Here is an 18,475-nt window from a genome sequence, read left to right on the forward strand (position 1 = left end):
TTTTTACAAATGAACTTTATTCGACGGCTTCTTCTTCCACTTCTTCATCCTCGAATACTTCGTCGTCCGCAGTCGCTTCCTAAAAGATAGAATCGTAATAGCTGTTAGCATGACGACGCACGAACGTTCCATATGTTTTTTAATAGGATATTCAACGAATTACCTGATATTGCTGATACTCGGAAACCAGATCGTTCATGTTGCTTTCGGCTTCGGTGAATTCCATTTCATCCATTCCTTCTCCCGTATACCAATGAAGGAAAGCTTTACGCCTAAACATTGCCGTGAACTGTTCGCTGATACGCTTGAAGATCTCTTGAATGGCCGTCGAGTTGCCAATGAACGTTGAAGACATTCTAAGTCCTTTAGGTGCTATATCGCAAACAGCTACCTTGACATTGTTCGGTATCCATTCCACAAAGTAGGATGAATTTTTGTTTTGTATGTTCAACATTTGTTCATCGACCTCTTTCATCGACATTTGACCTCGGAATATAGCGGCGACCGTCAAGTATCGGCCGTGACGAGGGTCGCACGCTGCCATCATATTTTTCGCGTCGAACATCTAGAAAAAAAAGTAACCGTCAAAATCCATCCGTATACAGTTTCGATGTACAAAATTTGAAGTTAGATCGTTCACCTGTTGCGTGAGTTCAGGTACTGTTAGCGCACGGTACTGCTGGCATCCACGAGCCGTAAGTGGGGCGAATCCGGGCATGAAGAAGTGAAGACGCGGGAACGGTACCATATTTACCGCGAGCTTTCGCAAGTCCGCATTCAGCTGTCCGGGAAATCTCAGGCAGGTTGTAACACCTGACATCGTCACCTGAAACGTAGAAGCGGGCGTGAATTCTTTCCTGAATTTTTTGTCGCCCCGATCACCCGTCAGTGAACGATTTTCAAGACTTTCACGGATATTCGAAACACGTCGAGTTCCATACCGAGACCAAATGATTCAAGTCTCCGTATGTAGGAGAGGTCAGTTTTAGCGTTCTGAAGCAGATATCGTACAAGGCCTCGTTATCGATACAGAAGGTCTCATCCGTGTTCTCCACGAGTTGGTGAACGGACAGGGTGGCGTTGTAGGGCTCCACCACGGTGTCGGATACCTAAAACATGGTCATCGGATATCGGCATTACCGTCCCCCGAAGCATCGTAAACGGGTTTAATTTTTTCTCGTACCTTCGGAGACGGAAATACGCTAAACGAGTTCATGATACGGTCCGGATACTCTTCCCGGATTTTTGAGATAAGCAACGTTCCCATCCCCGATCCCGTGCCACCGCCCAAGGAGTGAGTCAGCTGGAAACCTTGCAGACAGTCACAGCCTTCGGACTCTTTCCTCACGACGTCCAAAACTGCATCGACCAATTCCGCACCCTCCGTGTAATGGCCCTTGGCCCAGTTGTTGCCTGCAAATAAGCAATTTTTCTTCGGATCGCGCCAATCGGATGTAACGGATGGAACGATGTTCTCGAGCACGTTTCCACGGTAATTAAGACGGGTACCGTAAAACAATTAACATCCGACTGGAAATGTTAATCTCGCGCTACATTAAGTTTCGGTAATAACGAACTGCAGCCTACCGGCAATTAAGATTATCGTTGAAAAATTAATTGGAGGAGTTTCACGTAATACTTACCGGCCCCGCTCTGACCGAATACGAAATTATCGGGCCTGAAGATTTGGCCGATAGGACCACTGCGAATGGAATCCATGGTACCGGGTTCCAGGTCGACCAGAACCGCTCGGGGCACATATTTATGGCCTGGAATAAGAAAGCAGCATTTTAAGACGTTCGTTAACGCGACTTTAAATTCAAACGCTTCGACTGTGTAAGTAACGCACTGCTGGCTTCGTTGTAGTAGACGCTGATGCGTTCGAGTTGCAAGTCGTTGGTGCCGACGTATTTTCCATGAGGGTCGATGCCGTGCTCGTCGGAAATGATCTCCCAAAACTGCGAACCGTTTAAAAACGAAACATCATTTAAGTCGTACGATAATTATTAACAATTCGTTGTCGTCGTTTCATTTTTACCGAGCTTTTTTACTTGCGGTACCTGATGTATAATAAACTGTAAAATAATTAATGTAATAAAGAAACTTATTGAACGATAACAATGAGTACGTTTAATTAGACGAGCGTGTCTAGCAAACCCGCTAATCGCCTATTCCTGATCCTTGAAAATCACTCGTAGATCTAAGGCACGAAACTCCGTGCCACCTCCTCGGTTATCCTATGTTCCTGTTAGAAATCGGAAATCTCAACCCCTAAAATTTTTGCCCGGGAGAAACTCCGTGCCACCTCCTCGGTTATTCTATGCTCCTGTTAGAAATCGGAAATTTCAACCCCTAAAATATTTGCTCGGGAGAAACTCCGTGCCACCTCCTCGGTTGTCCTATGATCCTGTTCCATCTCTGGCGATTTCTAAAATGATCATAGGACAACCGAGGAGGTGGCACGGAACTCTCCCAGGCAAAAATTTTAGGGGTCGAGATTTCCGATTTCTAACAGGATCATAGGACAACCGAGGAGGTGGCACGAAATTTTGTACCACCTCCTCGGTTGTCCTATGATCCTGTTCCATCTCTGGCGATTTCTAACAGGATCATAGGACAACCGAGGAGGTGGCACGGAATTCTCCCGGGAAAAAATTGTAGGGGTCGAAATTTCCGATTTCTAACAGGATCATAGGACAACCGAGGAGGTGGCACGGAATTCTCCCGGGCAAAAATTTTAGGGGTTGAAATTTACGATTTCTAACAGGATCATAGGACAATCGAGGAGGTGGCACCGAGTTTCGTGCCTTAGATCTACGAGTGATTTTCAAGGATCAGGAATAGGCGATTAGGGGGTTTGTTAGACAGACTCGTCTAATTAAACGTACTCATTGTTATCGTTCGATAAGTTGCTTTATTACATTAATTATTTTACAGTTTATTATACTTCAGGTACCGCAAGTACATACATTTTCGCGTTTCTGCATAGTTTCTACGATTCGTAAATCGGACTTTACGAGTTCCCCTGTCCATGTAAAAATGATCGATGCAGGGCCTACTCTTCTTTTTGGGGAATATATTAAAAAACTTGAGGCTATCCCTGGTCGTATTCGGTCATATCCAGTCGTATCTCCATGGCATCGATGGCATCGTTTATGGGCCGTCACTAGCAGTCACTAGGGATCCTTTGCTCCGTGTTCCTTGCTCTTCGCAGTTGCTGGGATCAGCTGGGATATAGTAGCTTAATAAGGGAGAGAAAGACTCGCGGATGCGAAGAAATGTCGCGGGACATCGGTCTAAAACTAGTCCAAGGGTTGTCGACCCCGCGAAGGCAATTTCTCCTTCGACGGCCGATAAAATGGAGTGCTCTTGTCAGAACCGTGGTCTCGACCCCGCCGTCCAGACCCATGGGATTCAAAGTAAGTATTCCTGGAGCAGGAAACGATTCATCCAGAAAACAGAAAATATTCAACTTTGCGCGTCTCGTTTCACCGAGGTTTTTGAAAATATGGGAATGGAGGAAATAAATCAAGTTTTCTTTATGTTGCTCGCAGAAGAAGATCACCACGCTCACTATGATGGTGCTGGTTATGTTCGCTCCTTTCTTCTTCCTCGTAACTCGATTCAAACACATTCGAAAGACGGAATGAACTCTCAGGAAGAGGACACGGTTGCACGAACCGAAACGCGTTCATTGAACGAATGCCAATGAATGGTCCATTTTTTTTTCTCGTTCCGGTAATTGAACCTATTAAAACCGATATATGAGATGTATACCGTTCCGCTGTAATTCCTCGAAGAGCTCGTCCGTGAATATACCGGAGGAATAAAAGCAAATATTATCATTTAAAATCTCCACCGCGGATGAAACGTTTCATGTCCGTGTCGCAAGACTCGTCTCGTATTAATACCCAGGCGGACCTGGCTATTTTCGGCACGAATCTCAAACCTTCTTATAAGACGGTCAAAAGCAACGAAAGGGTCTCGCAGGAGGAGACATACGCGACATGCCGCACTTGCGACAAGGACAGACCGGACGTATGAAACGTCCGAGACCCGCACGCTGGGAGAGGTTAACCGGAATTAACCGGAATTATTCACCGAAAAAATCGAGTTCGTGACGTCGTTCGCCTAAAAGAATCGTCCCAGGGACTACACCTCGTAGACCCACCCTAAGATCGATTCGAGACGTCCGAACGAGGTCGAATGACTTCATCTCGTCACGAGATTCACCTACGGTATCCAGCCAGTGCAACTAATTTCTTCGGTAACGTTTATCCACTTGCCGCCCGTTCCCCCGAAACGGTCTCCTTTGTTTTTAAATGAGTAAGTTGCGATAAGAGCGAAGCTCATTTTACTTTTTATCAATGGCGATAGCATACCGGTTTCATTCAACATGGGGATTATGCTCGCACTCGTGAATATAATTTCTATCTCGTCCGATCTGGAGCCGGCATTTTATTTGGCGAAGAAACGTTGCCGGAATTAGCTGAGAAACGTTCAGTAGAATAGGCCGTGGTCGTTCGTCTCCGATGGAATCTCGATACGATGAAAAAATGCGGCGACGGAGTTCGGGAGCAACTCTCCCCCTTGAGTGAATTCTACGAAGTGCGGGGTGACGAGTTTTTTTCACATCGCGAACCGTTTGCCCTTCTCCTTCGAAATGGCAGTAAACGCGTATCCTGTTACTTCGGCTCGAATTTAGAACGGGTTATAGGGACTCGTTTTTTTCCAGTTTTAACTTTCGACCAGCAACCAAAAATGTCACCGATATGACGTTCCTAATTTTAATTCAATTCCCGAAAAGGACGAACTACGCAAAGAAAGAAAAAAGGTGAACGGGATGATTCATATCCGAAGCATTTGGAAATTCTTATCACGGGCTTTTCTGATAACGCCAGATACGAACCACTGCGGGTGGCATGCGCTGCATCGATCGCTAAAAAAAAATATTATCCTTGACTCAAGAATTTAATTTCGGAATATGTACCCGAACCCTGGACCGGAACCTTGTTAAGTTACTCTCCTGCAATTTTTGACTCACGAATTTCAGCTTCGAGTTTACCGCTCGCGACGCCTAAATCGAGACGCGAGGACGAAAAGTAGACCGCATCCTTGCGATAACGTTGGGCATTATCAATTGTTCGGTTGCTTCGTAATCGACGCCAATAAAAAAATATGGACCGAACGAAACCGGGCTTCCTAAGCCGGCTTGGGACGCGACTAGTTTTTGCGAAACGGTACTCGGCCGTTCTCCTCTCGGGCGATTTATATTTAAAGTCGCGCGATCAACGAGTCGACAGAGCTGAAATTTGACACAAACCTTCGAACCGATCTGGTTGCCGCACTGGCCTGCTTGAAGATGGACGATTTCCCTCATTTTGTATTCACTTCTACGAATCACGTCTTACCACACCGAACCTCGGAAGACGACTCTCGCGCGATTGCGTCGCAGCATTCGCGCACCCGCAGGAAACCTCGAAGAAGCGGGTTCGGGGATCGGCTAAGTCCGCCGCCACTCGGCTCGGGAAGCGGCCAACGAGTGCGTAACATCCTGGTCTGTAAACATGGCGGACAATGGCGGAGTTTTCGGGTTTATTTTTCGGCCGTCGACGCAGTTCCGAAACGATCGAGACTGCATGGACGATTATTAGTAAGTACGAGTAGAAATTAAGTTAATAACGGTTAACAACGTAAAAAATTGTCGATTGTTTTTAACTTGTGACGCGGCGGAATGAAAGTGGAACTGCGCACAATGTAGGACAAAGGATAGAAGCTGCGTTAGATAACCTATCAAATTTAATCCCTGTTGGCGGTATTCGGTACTGCTCTTCCCTGGATGCCGGCAGATGCCGGTTATTTGCGTTTAATTTATTTCCATTGGTTTCGTCCTCGGTCGAGAAGCCAGTAAATGATAAAGGGAAAAAGAAAGTGATACAGGACGGGATATATTCTCCGGTTCGACCAATTTGCCCAGCTTTGGTTAGAAATATACACGGGACGTTTTTCCTGTTTTTCTCCCAATACTTTTTGTTTCTCGCAGCAAAGGATTTTTTTTTCAAGTTACGAGAATCTTAATAACGAGAGATGAGATGCAAGTAACTACTGTTCTTACCATAAAATTATGCTTTTGTCGTGATTCGATATCGCGTAGTTAATTACGTTGTCAGCTGGCGAAACCATTTTCATTGGCACGACGCGTGCAATAAAAATTTCATCGATTATGAATACCATTCCTTTGTGCTATGTATTTTACTTTGCTTATTTACAAATTTTACATTTTACTTAGGTACTATAATAATATGACACTGATCCGTTTTATATATTTATTTATACAATATTCATTGTAATATATATATATATATTTTTCTTCGTGTAAGTAGCGATAATCATAGTATTGCATAGAAACAATGTTTGACACGATTTTGGCGGGTGGATTGGCTAGGATAAAGTGTACGCCAACTGACTTGCACGCAATTATCCTTAATCGTCTTTCACGCATGCTTCCTACTTTTGATTAAAATTAACACAGAGCCTCTGTACTTCAATTTCGACCATAATACACATATACTCTCAGATCTTCGTAACGACAGGGGGAAGAGTACGTTTTCTTTTTGTCTTTTCTAATAAATTTACAAATTTCATCCATACCGTTTTTCGACTAGACGAAACAATGATCCGTGACCATCCGATTCATGGTTAATTTTTTTTTTGCAGTTAACTCAATAAATTACTTCCGTTACTTCCATTACGTGCACCACTAATGCGTGTATAGAAATATTTAAGGTCGAGTTCTCTCGTCGGCTGTAATCTTCGCCACGTGTGGTGACCTAACCTACCGACCTTAACGTGTTCTAATTTATCCCGAAAAAATGTAAGTCTCGCACGTAGTTACTAAATTGTATGAACCTTAGCGAGCCCTAAATGAATCTCTTAAATCAGAGGCATTAGTTCTATACACATTCTTGTACGACGACTTTTAGTAAGTCGAGGTACCTAATCGACAGCGTCGTCTTAACACACCCACACTCATACTTAGTGTCATTGAGCCGCTCTTATTACATCTAGTTGCTTCGTAGTCTATTGTAATTTAGCTATGGTAATTAACTGAACGTCTCAAATAACGACTTCCTTGTGATATGGAGCCGCTCACAAAGATGCGAGCCGGCTGTGAAAATGGACACGTGAAGTACTCGTCCGAGTAACTTCGTTTGGCCGACATAAAAGGAGAAATCCGTTGTCCTTCGTGCATGCCACTTGTAGTAATGGGAACGCGACTTTTCCCAAGTGATACCAAAAATGCGATTCTAAGAGGAAGCTTCGTTCCTTAATGTCCAGTTGTAACTTACATTTAATGAGCGATTAGATACCATGGCGTACTTTCGGCTATTCTTTAACGCATGCTCGTTACGTGTTTTAAACTTCGTTTTAAGTATCTAACGTCTGATTCTTTAGGCAACGTCCTTATCTACGTAAGGAACTTGCCCTCTTCCGAACTGGGATCAAAAGGAGGGTTTGCAACCCGGTTTCGTTTGTCGGATTCGATTGCACGCGAATAGGTTGAGGCGAAGTACCGAAAGAGAGCGCGAGCCCTTTTTTTTTTGCTTCGATCTACCACCCGTAAGCAACGGGGCGAGATAGAAAGGAACGATTCGCAAACGGTTTCCGTCTTCGCTTCCGGGAGCCACGCGTACCATCTTCAAACGATAGTCACCCTTGTAAAGCTGCATTACGTTTAAGTGCCGTAGTATCACAAAATAATTCAATGCGACATTATTTTAAGATGGCCGTGCATTCCCTTACGTAGAATCTTCTTACAGGATCCAACTTGCGTCGAGTTGGATTTAAAGCAACTCGTATCAATTTTGCCAATACGCAGGTTTCATTCGACCGATCTTTGGAATCGGACAATAGCGTAGGCAAAACTTAACGAAAATTTCACGCAAGTCCGATCTTGCAAGGGACCCATTGGGGATGACGGTATCGACTCGTTTAAGCACCGTTCTTATTCTCACGAGAAGTTTCTCCTTTTATGACCAAGAGCAAAACTAGATTTTGCACAGTTGCCCGGTACGTTCGAACGACAAGGCGCGCAGATATTTGTAAACGAACGGACGCAGTACAAAAAATAACATAATCACAGCTGAGTTGGCAGGCAGGCATATGTGCATTCGGGCAGGAGTAGTCTCGACCCATTTCAAGTAATCGATTTTCGAATCAACTTTTCACCCAACACTTTGGAATTCATGTTGGTGGCTCGTTTCTTCCTCGTTCTCTTTCTCTCGGCCTGCTGAGCCCCTTCCATGGACTAAACGAGTCTTACACGTAATCATTGGTTCCAGGACTGGTCAGTGGTTCCTGGGCCTGTGTAAAGAAAAATCCCGCGTCAAAACCGGATGTCTAAACATTTATTATTTTTTCTTTTTACGTGAATTCGTTGGCGAAAAAATCGATTACCTCTTCTCCAACGGTGGCAGTGGGGAGGGGGAATCTGTTCTTCTCCAGGCTGAACTGGTCTTCCGTGGTCTTCCTGTAGACCGGGTTATCGAAGTTCATACTCGTTACGTTGCGATGGAGGTAATGCCTGTAGCAAAGAACTGCCACGAGTGCTAAAAACAGAAGGCCCAACGAGACCACTCCGATGACGATTCCGGCCACCAGACCGGGATCGGTCGCCTCGTCGACGAGGTTGCCATCCGTGTCGGCATTCATTGGACCTAATCGATGATACACTTGTTAGGGTATAATTGCAAATCACTTATATTAGACATCGAGAAATATCCAAAACGCGTGGATTTATCGTATTCTCCGGTGTGTCTGAAAAGTGAAACCGATGAAATAAGAATTTATGTTTGGCACCGAACCCTAGAGATCTATAGTAAAACTTTAGGTGTAATATTAAGAAGAATAAATTATTTGGCTTACTGGATAGTGCACTATGCTATTAAAATATTAGGGACGGAAAACGTCCCTTCGACGTGCCATCTAAAGATATAAACATGCTGCATGCTTATGTTCCGATGCAACTTTATCAGTAATAGAGGGAGGGAGGGAGATTTCGCATCGATGGACTTTTTCGGGGAGTTATCTTTCGAAATCCGTATAGGTGGTTTATTCCCAGTATACTTACCGAGGCTTGCGGTCATGTTGCGAGGCTCGAGCCTCTTGAACGGCTTAACTATCTCCTGTGTGATGGGCGTAACGGTTGTGGTTACTGCAATACCCCATTTTCATGCAACATCGATGCAAAGATGAAACAATAAGTAATACAACTTAAACGGCCGAAAGTTGCGACGCAATTTAATTCGCGGTCGACCTTAAGGGAAAATTGCATACATTAGAATCAGGGCCGTGTTCGTACCTTTTCTTCCAATACTATCCCGGATGACATCCTACTACCTTTCCACGTACAACGTAGCGTAATATACGTGAATACGAATTTCCGCTAAATACTAATTCAATTGTAAAAGGCTTGAATATTTTGATAGCGTTTATCTATATTAAATAAATTAGCGAAGCGAGCTCGAATATCATGCCGTATTTTATAAAACGTATGTAAACAATTTCCAATATTTTGTTGTTACGGGAGTGGGGACTTTGTTCTCTACCCGGTAAACACGGCTCTGAATAAAATTCCCTCTTAATAAAGGTACGATTCCCGGATAAAATCGAAAGGTAGCCGCGGATAGACATGCATCTTCGTCTACCGTACAGATTTGAATTTTTCTACGAGCGTTCCTAGCACGAACAGCCACGTGCGACTCACAATATATAAATAACGGAACGCAGAAAAGCATCGCTCGTAATACGCGGTTTGCCTTACCATTTTCCACGCACATCAGGCCGCCTGGCATCAGCTTCAATCCGTCCGGGCAGGCGCAGCTCAAAAGCGGAGATCTCAAATTGATCTTGGGAGCCGGTAGACACAGGTGACTGCAGTGCCCGTTTACGGCTTGGCATTGATTCGTGCCGTCCGGTTGTCTATAGGGATGGTACACGTGCACCACCATCGGGTGTTGAAGAGACCTCAACGAGGTCACCGCCTCGACCTCTTTGCCGGTGAACTTGTTGGCCTTGAAGATCGTCTCTTTGTCCCAGTCCGTCCAGTACACGTAATCCTCGAAGGTCGTAATGCTAAAGGGGTGCCTCAACGCGTCCAACGAATACAGTATCGTGCGCCTCCCCGACCCATCGTAATTGCACGAGGCAATTATGTTGAGCTTTGCGTCCACCCAGTAGACTCGTTTACCGATGAGGTCCAGGGTCAAGCCGTTCGGCCACTTGACGTCGGTCCCAACGATCACCTGCAACGAGAATCGCAAAATATATGACCTACCGGAAAACGTACCAACGAGGAGACGTCGGTATCGAATTCGCGAAAAATATGAAAATTCTACCGAACGATGCGATCCGTCCATTCCTGCCCTTTCGATCCGTGCCTCGTCGCCCCAGTCGGTCCAGAACATCCAACCCTCGAGGGGATTTAGGGCGATTGCCCTCGGTTCCTGCACTCGATCTCGTATCAGGGTCTTCCTCATGTTCCCCTCAAAGTTGGCCAGCTCGATGGTGTTCTTCTCGGCGTCGGTCCAGTATATGTGACTGTAAATCCAATCCACGGCCAGACCATCCGACGTCGTCAGGTCGTTGTCGATTACCACGGTTCTCTCGTTCCCTTCGTCTATCGGGGCTCTGGAAAGGGAAACTAATTTTACAAGGATTTCCCCGACCAAACCCTGGGTTGCCGTTATTACGGTAGAAGTAGGTACGGTACGGTTCCGGAAACAAATATTGGACGACCATTATTTCGAGAAGGGCGGTGGGGATTTAATTTTTTTTTTTTCCTAGCTCGGATACGGAATTAAATGCGAATCGTTCGTACCCTAGATAAAAATGTCAAGAAACGGGAGTCATACTTGTAAATCTTTTTGTCGCTGACGTCGCTCCAAAAAATCATTCCAGTGCGAAAAACGAAGTCCAGAGCTGTCGCCATTTTCGTATTGTTGACTATCGCCGTCATTTCTTGACGATCCAGGGCGACTTTGCGAATGTCGTGTCGTCTCGCAAAGAGAAGACTGGCATGACCCTCCGATGCCTTGCAACGCGTTAAATTTCTGGGATCTCTCAGGTAACCCGAGGCGCAGCTGCACTTAAAACTGCCCTTTTCGTTTAGGCAAAATTGTGAACAGCTTCCCGGCTCCAAGCATTCGTTTATATCTAGAAAATAAAATTTCACATTTTACGGGATCGGTTTTGCCCGATGTTTGGTAAAATATATAGGCGTAACATATCGCGACGTCGGTTATGCAAACATTTTCTTAACGACCAACGAGACTCACCGTCGCAAGTACGGTTGTCGATAAGTCGATAGCCTTGCTTGCAGTCGCATCGATAGCCGATAGGCATGTCGATACAAATCTGAGAACAGCCGCCATTATTTTGTTGACACTCGTTCACGCCACAGAGCTCCTTCTTCTCGTCTTCCCAGTTAAGGCAGTCGGGTTTCCTGTCGCAAACTGCCTCGAGAGGAATGCACGACCCCTTGCTGCATTCAAACTCGGTCCGGAGATCGCAGGTGGCAAGTTTAGCCGTACAATTCTTCTCGTCGCTTCCGTCGGCGCATTCCGCCTTCCCGTCGCAGTACAGATGACCTGAGCAAAATCCAGGAATATTATGGAAAGGATTACACAAGCCCACGGTTTCCGGATAAAAAAAAAAATGAAACTCCACGTGGGGAGACATCCTCGTCTTCGACGCACGGTCGAGGAGCGGTACCTGATATGCAGCTGCGGTCGCCGCATTGGAACTGGTCGGCCCTGCAGGTGACGTTGCGACACCTTTCGGGCGCCTCGTCGGAGCCCTCGGGGCAGTCCTTGTCGCCGTCGCAGACCCAAGTCTGGTGGATGCAGGTGGTGCAGTCCTCGCAGACGAACTCGTGCTTCGCGCAGGGACTGGACCGCTCCCCCGAAGGCCAGGACGTGCAGTTCCTCTCGTCGGCCCCGTCGGGGCAGTCCACGTCGCCGTCGCACCTCCATCTAGCCGTGATGCAGTAATTCTGGGTGCAGGCGAAATCCGTGTCGGGTCGACAGGTCACGGGCTCGCAGTCCTTCTCGTCGCTGCCGTCCCCGCAGTCGTCGTCCCCGTCGCAGACCCATCGCTGCTGGATGCAGTGCTTGTTGGCGCAGGTGAACTCGTCCGAGCGACAAGTGTCATCTGCCCCGGGAAGGTCGGATTAAGAGCGACTCCGTGATCAGGCTTGACAAATTTTATATTTAAACGACGCTCGATCGAAACTCGGTCGCGCCGGTTTTATTTCGAGACGAATGGGAATGGTTCTCGATGACGATTCGCGCGCCATCGGGGGTGGAAAGCGGAGATGTTCTCAAATATGCCGGAAATATTAAACTCGCCGATGGTTCGGAGAATTATCTTCGCAGAAAAATCTATAAACCCGAGGCTCCTCGTCGTTGACTTTTTAACGGATTCCCTCCGTTTTGGAATGCCTGGAACGAGGGAAGAATTTCCAGATGAGACGAGGAGCGTCGAAACGAGAACGAAGACTCGGGAGTAATTGATGATTATTAGAATTATTAGAATTTCCAATCGGGGCAAACGGGGCGACGGTTTTAGCGGGAACGCATCCGCAAATAAAGTAGGCGTACGTCGGCAAGAGTCCGATGAAACCTCTTATTCGCTATAAGAAGATGGAGTCCTTTGGAAGAATTTTTGAGCCGACGAGAGGAAATTATTGGTACTCGATTCGAAAGCATCCGATCGAGACCAAGGCTATGAAGAAGCACCTTGGTGGAAAAATCTGCGGGCTCGAAGAACTCGGTCGCCAACTATTAATTGGATTTCCCCATTTAAAAGTTCTCGTAATGTCGAGCAATAAGAGGAAGCGATAAAAAGATGCGAACGGTACGCCCTTCGAGGGCTCGGCCTGGCCGATATCGCAAATGATTTAAAATCCTAACCAGGGACATCGTTTGAATTTTATAGAAGCCGTAAAGCCATTGTCGCCCAACCTATATTTTCGAGATAAATGAATGGCGCGTAAAAACCTTGGTTTTATTATGCACCCTCGGGTTGCAAAAATGGATTCCCTTGAAAGGAATTTCGCTGCGGCGGCTCGCCGCTAAATGACAGGAGAGCGGGTCGAAGAAGAAAAAATACTCGCCCCGACGGCTCTCCATCACTCGAGATCGCGTCCGCCTCGGATTTTCTCCTTTCAAAAATTCTTGGACCGCGCGCGAGGAGAAATTGCGGGGAAATAAGAGGAGGTGCGAGGAAAGGAGATCGAAACTCGGCGGTTCCCACAAAAGCGGGACGTGCAGCTTCCCTCTTTATCGACGCGAATGAATCCCGAAAGTTGGACGCGGAGCGTCCCCAGATGTTGTCGTGGCGCATTCAAAGAGCTTCGTATTCTCTGTTCTCCCCGAGACGTTCATCCGATGCCGGGGAAAATGGTCTTGAAGGCGAACTACCCTGGGTGTCCGACCACGAGGGAAACGCAAAAGGACGCGAATTCTCCTTTGCCCTCGTTTCTTCTCGCATTTATTTACCTCGAATTTATGCCGCGAGAAACGAGAGGTAGGACAGGCTGCAGGCCTCGTCAAGATTTTCTTACGGACGATCGATCGTTTTTGCCGCATCGAGGGACCGAAGTTATGCATCTTTTCGATATCGACGCGCGCGACCTTTTACGGCCACGTAAGAATTTATCGAGAAGTCCGAAAAGGAAAACGCGGGGCGGGTTTAAAGTACCTTTCGGAATGTACGGGGCCCTTGGACACCTTGGGGAGAATCTTTTCGGTCACTTGTCCAAGTACTGACCATGAACGTTGGTACTTAACCTTGGCGGCCTCTTAAACTCGCTACCCTGGCATGAAACTGGAAGAGCCCTTACACGGCAAGAAATGGGTCATAAAAGTTCGTCGAATTTTTATCTCGATACAAGTTCTGCAAAATTTTGCATCGAGCCTGGCAATACCTATTCCTCGAAGTGGAGTATATTCTTCAAATTCTGTTAAGTCCATGATCATACCCCAATGATATCTCTAATGGCTATATTATCGATTATTGAAAATAGAGCGAACTAATCTTTTACGTAATTGTTACGTAAGGTCGTGTTATCGTTCCATGCAACTGGAACGATTAAGAGGGCCACGATAATGCCGTCTTTCTAACATCGTTCGCAAACTACGAGTATTTTATCATTTCTCGACCATGCGACAGAATTATACCAGCACTTTTTTTTTTATTCTCATGATATGGAAAAAACATCTTTTATTCATTCCTCTTCTCGAAATAAAACCGTGCACGCACTTTAGTGCAACGTTTTACACCTCTAGAAACAACACAGGACTTTCTTAAGCGTTGTAGTTTTTAACTTCGTAACGAAGTTTGAAACTGTACGTATTATGGATAAACACAGGGAAAACGAGGAGGGAGACTATCTATGCAAGCGAACTTTTTACGGTTTACATAATCCACGAGGATTTCTTTGTTTTCCGCTCGCGTGTTCACCCTGCAGTTATAGTCAAAAAAAAATTTTGGCTACACGTGAGTACAATTTTCAAAAAAGTTAGCAGAAGGTTTGGAACTGTATTATACATATGAAGTAATAATTTGGATCGGGAAGAGACAACAGCGGTACAGAAAAAATTAAAACTTGATACCCTCCAGAGTGACGGCATGAAAACGTGTCATGCAAAGGAAGAAAAAACGCCATGCATGAACCAGGTACAACAAAAAAGGAATATTTATCCAAAACAGTTGAGTGCTTAACTACGTAGAGCGAATCGGTGGAATTGGAAAACGTGTACGGTGTATACTGGAAAATATGTAGCACCCTTGTTAACCGGCCGATGCTCGCCTAAAGGTATACGCGTTTCCAAAAATAAAAGAACAATTTACGCTACGTACCGACTTCAACGAAATGTTTTTTTTTTTTTAATTGCTACTGACAATTTATACTTTTACGTTATAAACGGATATTCTGGAAATCGGAATATCCCCTCGATACTTTCTAAGGTATACTCGTATGTCAAACCGGCTTTATCGTCCTCGTTAAGCGGCACCTATCCATTACAAAGTAATAAATATATTTAAGCATCCAAAAGTACGAACCACTTTAAAAAATAAAATATAATTAAGATTGCACGAAATACCGCTCATGAACATGTATGGGGATAAAATCCCTGCATGCAATAAGTGTGGGGAATTGTGGGCGACTGGTATCGATAATTGTTAACACTGAGATGTATGGAGTAAAGAAATATGAGTACACGTAACAGTCGTGCAGGAAATATGTTATTCGTGCAAAAGCATCTTACTGCAATCGGCCTCGTCGGAGCCATCGGTACAATCCTCGTTTTCGTCGCACATCCATGAAAGCGCCACGCATTCCCCGCCTCCGGACCGACACGTGAATTGATCCGCCGTGCAATTCTTGTTCTCTACAAGATATGATAAACCACCTTGATACGTGCGCGAGAATCTTATTAGTGAGTCCTGCCGGACATGCAAATTCGTCAGGGTGGGGAATGCAATGAAATTCAGAGAAAATTAAACACCCTAAATGGTTTACCTCGCGAGGCTGCATCGGCTTGGATTTTCAATTAAATCATCAAATTGGATATCAATGAGTAATTGCAAGTGAAAGAACAAGAGAATCTCAATTTTTCTTCGGCAATAATAATTCCGGGAAAAATATTAACATTATTATCGGTTGATTTACCGTGTACTTCTTTAAAATCATTGCTGACTTTTTTTTTATCGCTTTGGGGGAACAGAGGCAAGCGTCATCTCTGATTGCAATAATATTCGCAATCGTAAAAGCGACTTTTTTTCACGGTATGTACAGGAAAGAATGTAAGAGCGAGGGAGAGATAAAAATTCGTAAATCCAAACCAATGCGACCTCCGATCCCAAAAATGTTAGTCGTGAAAAGCGTCTCTCTGCGCAAGCTGTCGTCTGTTCCAAGGATTTCGATGGTTCCTTCCTCTCTTCTCCGGCGTCGTTCCACCCTCTGCCCGAGAACCTGGTGAAATTTCAAAAAGACTTACTGTGACAGTTTTTCTCGTCTAGCCCGTCCGGGCAGTCGAGCTGATGATCGCAGACCCAGGATTTGGCGATGCACACTCCTGGAGAACACTGGAACTCCGACTCTCCGCATGGCGTCCCTTTTAACGTTATTTATTCAACAATTCTGCTCGTTGTAAATTACGCATCGAATTCGCCGTAATACTTATGTGCGCAATGACTTTTGCAGCGGTGCCATTTACGAGTGCACTATTCACGAATCGAGAAAACTAGGATCTGGCTGCGGGGTCATTATTCAAATTCGTGAGATATAGTCCCATTCATTATTTATTAACTCAATTTGTGATCTAGAAATGGGAGCACTGGAACGCCGACTCGCCACATGGTATCCTATTTAAGGTTATTTATTAAACAATTCTGGTCGTTGCAACGGGAATGCGCGCAATGACTCTCACCTCGGTACCATTTACTATTGCACGATATTCACGAATTCAGAGAGGTCGACCTGCCGTGTTATTCAAATTCATTTAATACCACGAGGGAATTTACGCCAGTCATTTATTATCATCGAATAAACGATGAAAATGATAACGAATTAGAATAAAAACCTCCAACCGGTCTTAGCATCTCTTATTCTAGCACGTTGCTTGAAACGTTTCTAAACGGCACGGTGTACTCAAGATATTGATTTCTTATTCAGAAGGGTAGGTACCCTTTAAAACAACGCAAGTGAGATACCACTGTGCTCCACTTATCCGTAACACCATCCAGAAAAATTAGCATACCTTTTTGTAGAGAGTTAGGACCCACGTTTTACCGGAACGGTAGATAGCGGAAAATGCAGTAAAAAATATTCGGCGCGAGGCAATAAAAGTATCGCTGGCAGAAAACGCACCGAAGGGAAATTATTGCCTGACGCGAATTTTTAGTATTTCGCAGGGAACTTTAAATTGCGCCCGTGCAGAAGAATTATGCAGGATATTAAGGTCAATATGCGAAAGTTAACCGATAACGATGGCATGCATGCAAACGATCTCAAATTACATTTTGCAAAATAACTTTCATATTTCTTGCCCTTCCGCGTCTGCACGTTGGAAGGAGAAAAAATGAGCGGCTGGAGTTAGAGAAATAAAATAAGCAAAACCCAAAAGCGTAGCATTAATTTCATATCCTGTATTAAATTATTTTTGGCATTCACCTACATTTGCGAAGCCCGAAAATTGTCGATTCGAGGATCGGGTCGATCGCGATCGAGCGTTTGAAAACTGTCGTCGCCACGGCGCAACGTACCTGGGGTTATTCTTGACCGCTTTAATGGAATTAATCGCGACACTTATGAAGTGATTTCAAAAATGGATGTAATTGCTCTTTGGGAAGGACTACTCTATTTATATCGAGAGCACAATTTTTTTATTAATATCCACAGTGACGTTGCGCGCATAATATACAAGTGCAGTTGGGGCGCCTTCAACGAACCATGTCGAATCGATTCGAGCGATTGGCTCACTTTGATCGCCATTAATGTAACCTGTAACGCATGCTACCCATATTTTGTCGCGATGCAGGTAGTAATTATGTGCTATGTCGGAATTTTTGCATAAATGCATAATTCCTAGATAAGGATCTGCGATTATGCGGATGTGGCGCTGGTCGTTTTGTGATTGCCTTTAAAAGTTTGAGCAATGGATAATTATTAACATTTACCGGCAACTCGGTATCGATAGCAAAAGGACGCCTATCACGCGAAATGCCTTCGATTAAATATTATCAGCGCATTAATGGACCTTATTTCTGCATTCAAAAGAATGATTAAATTGGCATCGCCGTTCCGTGTAATTTTTTTTTTTTTATAAAAGGTACATATATTTATATCTCATATTAAACTGGGCCGATAACGTGAAAGCGGTCAGATCTCTCGCGTGTTCATTTTTAACGCTTTAGTACATTTTTGCAAACAGTCGAACCACTTTCCTCTTTGAAACTACTATTGATTTATTACGCAGAAAAATTAGTTCAATTTAAGTTTCCCTCGGAAGTCTCCCTGCGAACTTTAACACTCCCGTCGGTGAAGTTCTAAAATTTCTTGAAACCAGTTATACCACTTCTGCTTAAAATTCAAGCCAATCTTCATCTTTAGTTCGGCCAAGTGCAGAGTTGGCGTAATTTTCGCCATTGGCAAACCTACGTTCAGGTTCAACTTAGATATCACGTTAAGTCGGGAAAATAATAAATTTCTCTCAACATTTCTAAGTGACCGCTCTTCGGTCATTTCCGCTTAATGCGTGCTTAAATGACGAGGAAAAATATCTAAAGTCTTCAGCCCCCTGAACCTGGGTTAAATATTTGTAGGCAAAAGTCGTCGCCTGTAGAATCGCTTACAAAGGCGCTCCGACGTTCTTCTCGGCATTGAGATTCCAAAAAATTCCAATTTCAT

General features: G+C 44.8%; 2 protein-coding genes across 5 annotated transcripts in view; both read right to left on the reverse strand.

The window, feature by feature from the left end:
• Window positions 1-6: 6 nt before the first annotated feature.
• Window positions 7-5,469, reverse strand: LOC105697951 (tubulin beta chain). The gene is made up of 8 exons (XM_012421708.1): window positions 5,324-5,469; window positions 1,850-1,958; window positions 1,644-1,769; window positions 1,184-1,413; window positions 942-1,109; window positions 641-826; window positions 164-565; window positions 7-79 (listed from the first exon to the last, which is right to left on the reverse strand). The coding sequence occupies exons 1-8, from the start codon at window positions 5,378-5,380 to the stop codon at window positions 17-19; spliced, it is 1,341 nt and encodes a 446-aa protein (XP_012277131.1). The 5' UTR covers window positions 5,381-5,469; the 3' UTR covers window positions 7-16.
• A 752-nt stretch (window positions 5,470-6,221) lies between these two features.
• Window positions 6,222-18,475, reverse strand: part of LOC105697950 (very low-density lipoprotein receptor) — a 35,260-nt gene continuing 23,006 nt past the window's right edge. Inside the window, exons 4-12 of one of the 4 annotated variants that reach the window (XM_012421704.2) lie at window positions 15,333-15,455; window positions 11,773-12,210; window positions 11,337-11,648; window positions 10,914-11,214; window positions 10,398-10,689; window positions 9,824-10,304; window positions 9,131-9,214; window positions 8,458-8,717; window positions 6,222-8,364 (exon numbers count right to left, since the gene is read on the reverse strand). In XM_012421704.2, coding sequence (XP_012277127.1) covers window positions 8,320-8,364; window positions 8,458-8,717; window positions 9,131-9,214; window positions 9,824-10,304; window positions 10,398-10,689; window positions 10,914-11,214; window positions 11,337-11,648; window positions 11,773-12,210; window positions 15,333-15,455 — 2,336 coding nt within the window. In that variant the 3' untranslated portion in view covers window positions 6,222-8,319. Of the gene's footprint in view, window positions 8,365-8,457; window positions 8,718-9,130; window positions 9,215-9,823; window positions 10,305-10,397; window positions 10,690-10,913; window positions 11,215-11,336; window positions 11,649-11,772; window positions 12,211-15,332; window positions 15,456-16,064; window positions 16,182-18,475 lie in introns of all 4 variants that reach the window. The other 3 variants (XM_012421705.2, XM_012421706.2, XM_012421707.2) reach the window with 3 other exon arrangements.

This window comes from Orussus abietinus, unplaced genomic scaffold, assembly GCF_000612105.2.
Source record: "Orussus abietinus isolate OABI.00-Male unplaced genomic scaffold, Oabi_2.0 scaffold1, whole genome shotgun sequence".
Classification (NCBI taxonomy): domain Eukaryota; kingdom Metazoa; phylum Arthropoda; class Insecta; order Hymenoptera; family Orussidae; genus Orussus; species Orussus abietinus.